Source organism: Sinocyclocheilus rhinocerous, unplaced genomic scaffold, assembly GCF_001515625.1.
Source record: "Sinocyclocheilus rhinocerous isolate Xijiao unplaced genomic scaffold, SAMN03320098_v1.1 scaffold7529, whole genome shotgun sequence".
Lineage (NCBI taxonomy): Eukaryota > Metazoa > Chordata > Actinopteri > Cypriniformes > Cyprinidae > Sinocyclocheilus > Sinocyclocheilus rhinocerous.
In genome coordinates, this window is record NW_015647514.1 from 8,947 (window position 1) to 11,346 (window position 2,400).

Genomic DNA, 2,400 nt, shown 5'->3' on the forward strand with positions numbered 1-2,400 from the left:
ATCACAAATCATCACATCACAGATCATCAAATCACAGATCATCACCTCACAAATCATCACATCGCAGATCATCAAATCACAAATCATCACCTCACAGATTATCACATCACATCATATCACAGCTCCGCTCAACATCAGCACACGCCTGCTTGTGTTCCAGAGCTGGCCGAGGCCTTCAAGGAATTCGATTACGATCAGGACGGCTATCTGAACTATAAGGATCTGGCCGAGTGCATGCGGACGATGGGCTACATGCCCACAGAGATGGAGCTGCTGGAGATCATCCAGCAGATCAAGATGAGGCGTCAGTATTTGTACTTGAGTAATATAATAAACTCAAGTATCATATATCAGCGTCTCAGGACACATGGTGTTTTTGTGTGTTCAGTTGGAGGTCTGATGGATTTCGATGATTTCTGTGAGTTGATGGGTCCCAGGATGATGGTGGAGACGGCGGATATGCTGGGACTCAAAGAGCTCAAAAGCTCCTTCTGTCAGGTACAAATACAACCACAAACACTCATCAGTCACTACATAGATCTACAGGTTACACTATATTATACACTGTTCAAAAGGTTTTAAAATAAATTAATACTTTTATTCATCAAGGACACATTAAATTGATCAGTAAGACATGTGACAGTAAGACATTTATAATATTACAAAAGATTTCATTTCAAATAAACGCTGTTCTTTTGAACTTTCTATTAATCTGTGAATCCTGAAAAATAAAATGCATCACAGTTTCCACAAAAATATTGTGCAGCACAACAGTTTTCAACATCTTCAAAATGTTTCTCGAGCAGCAAATCAGCATATTAGAATGATTTCTGAAGATCATGTGACACTGAAGACTGCAGTAATGATGCTGAAAATACAGCTGCGCATCACAGAAATACATTACAGTTTAACAGAGATTCACACAGAAAACAGCTGTTTTACACTGTAATAATATTTCACAATTTTACTGTATTTTTTATTTTAAAAAGCAGCCTTGGTGAGCAGAAGAGACTTTCAAAAACATTAACAAATCACAATGACACTCATTGCGTGTTTTTACTGAGGGGTTTGTTTAAATCAAATCAAATCACTTTTATTGTCACATCACCAACAGCAGGTATGTCGTGGTGACAGTGCAGAATACAATTGACACGTTTAACAAATAACAGTATACTTTTATGTACAGTATATACACTATATAAAACAATAAACATACAAACATAATACTTTTGTATATTTATTGTTATATATCATTCACACTGATTAATACAACATTTTACTCCTAAAAACATGGTGAAAATGTGTTAGTTTTCTGTCTGTTGACATTATTTTCTGATTTATGGAGTGATAAAAAAAGGAATCCAAACCCCGCTCTGGAAAAACCTACTGAATCAAACTACAGTTTTGAACCTGAGTGGATTCAGTGTTCAGATTCATGTGCTGGACTTGTATGCAAATTAGCGCATATTTAATTAGATGCCTCATTTGCATATTTGAACATAACATTTCACAACACAACTTGTAATGCAAAAACTGTAAAAAAAAAAAAAAAAAAAAAAAAGTGTGTCAAAATCAGTCAATTGTAGTATGGTGAATCTATTTTTTGAACCCTATTCATCCGTGATGTCTTGCTTCAAATGTAATCGAGCAGTGAATGGACTGTGTGTGTTTGTGCTCAGTTTGACGCTGACGGTGATGGGAAGATCTCTCTGGATGAGATGAAGGAGGCTTTGAAGACTCTGTTAGGAGAGAAACTCAAGAAAGGAGAGCTGGAGGAGATCCTGAAGGAGCTGGACCTGAACGGAGACGGAACCGTGGATTTCGACGGTGAGAGATAATAATAGTTTATAATATAATGACATGCTGAAATGGAAGCATTCAGGGATGTGAAGCAGCAGTGATCTGATGTTGTTGTCTCTTCCAGAGTTTGTGATGATGCTGTCGGTGCGATAACACCCTTCCTCATCCAACAGCAGACGATTCGGGGAAACCTGGAGATATCTGGGCTCTTGATTACTGTGTGCATTGCTCTATAGTTTTGCTCTACTCTATAGTATGTCATGGACTAGATGTTGGTCTTTGTGGACTAGTAACTATAATAGTTTAAATCTGTTCATTTTGTACACCGGTTCCTAACATACGAATGGAGGTTGCCAAGCGTTTTCTGTGAAATGAGTTCATGAATGTCTGGGAAAGTCATGGATATTAATTCTGGCCTGATCATAAAAGTGTGACTTCATCACAAACTAGCTTCAGGTAGAAAAAACAACTCCTTCGTAACATGTGTTCTAAATGTTTTACATGATTTGTTACAGTGATGCATTGCCGTGTGTAGATGACTGTGATTTAATGTAAAATACTGTACATGTGTCTGATGTGTAACTGTATAGAGGGATTTTA

The 2,400-nt window shown here is 37.2% G+C and overlaps 1 protein-coding gene across 1 annotated transcript in view; it reads left to right on the forward strand.

The window, feature by feature from the left end:
• Positions 1 to 2,389, forward strand: part of LOC107709299 (calcium-binding protein 4-like) — a gene marked incomplete at its 5' end in the record, with an annotated part of 10,723 nt that extends 8,334 nt beyond the window's left edge. Inside the window, 4 exons of the mRNA XM_016513766.1 lie at positions 161 to 304; positions 389 to 498; positions 1,680 to 1,827; positions 1,925 to 2,389. Of these exons, the coding sequence (XP_016369252.1) occupies positions 161 to 304; positions 389 to 498; positions 1,680 to 1,827; positions 1,925 to 1,953 (431 nt within the window). The remainder of the gene's footprint in view (positions 1 to 160; positions 305 to 388; positions 499 to 1,679; positions 1,828 to 1,924) is intronic.
• Between the last annotated feature and the right edge of the window lie 11 nt (positions 2,390 to 2,400).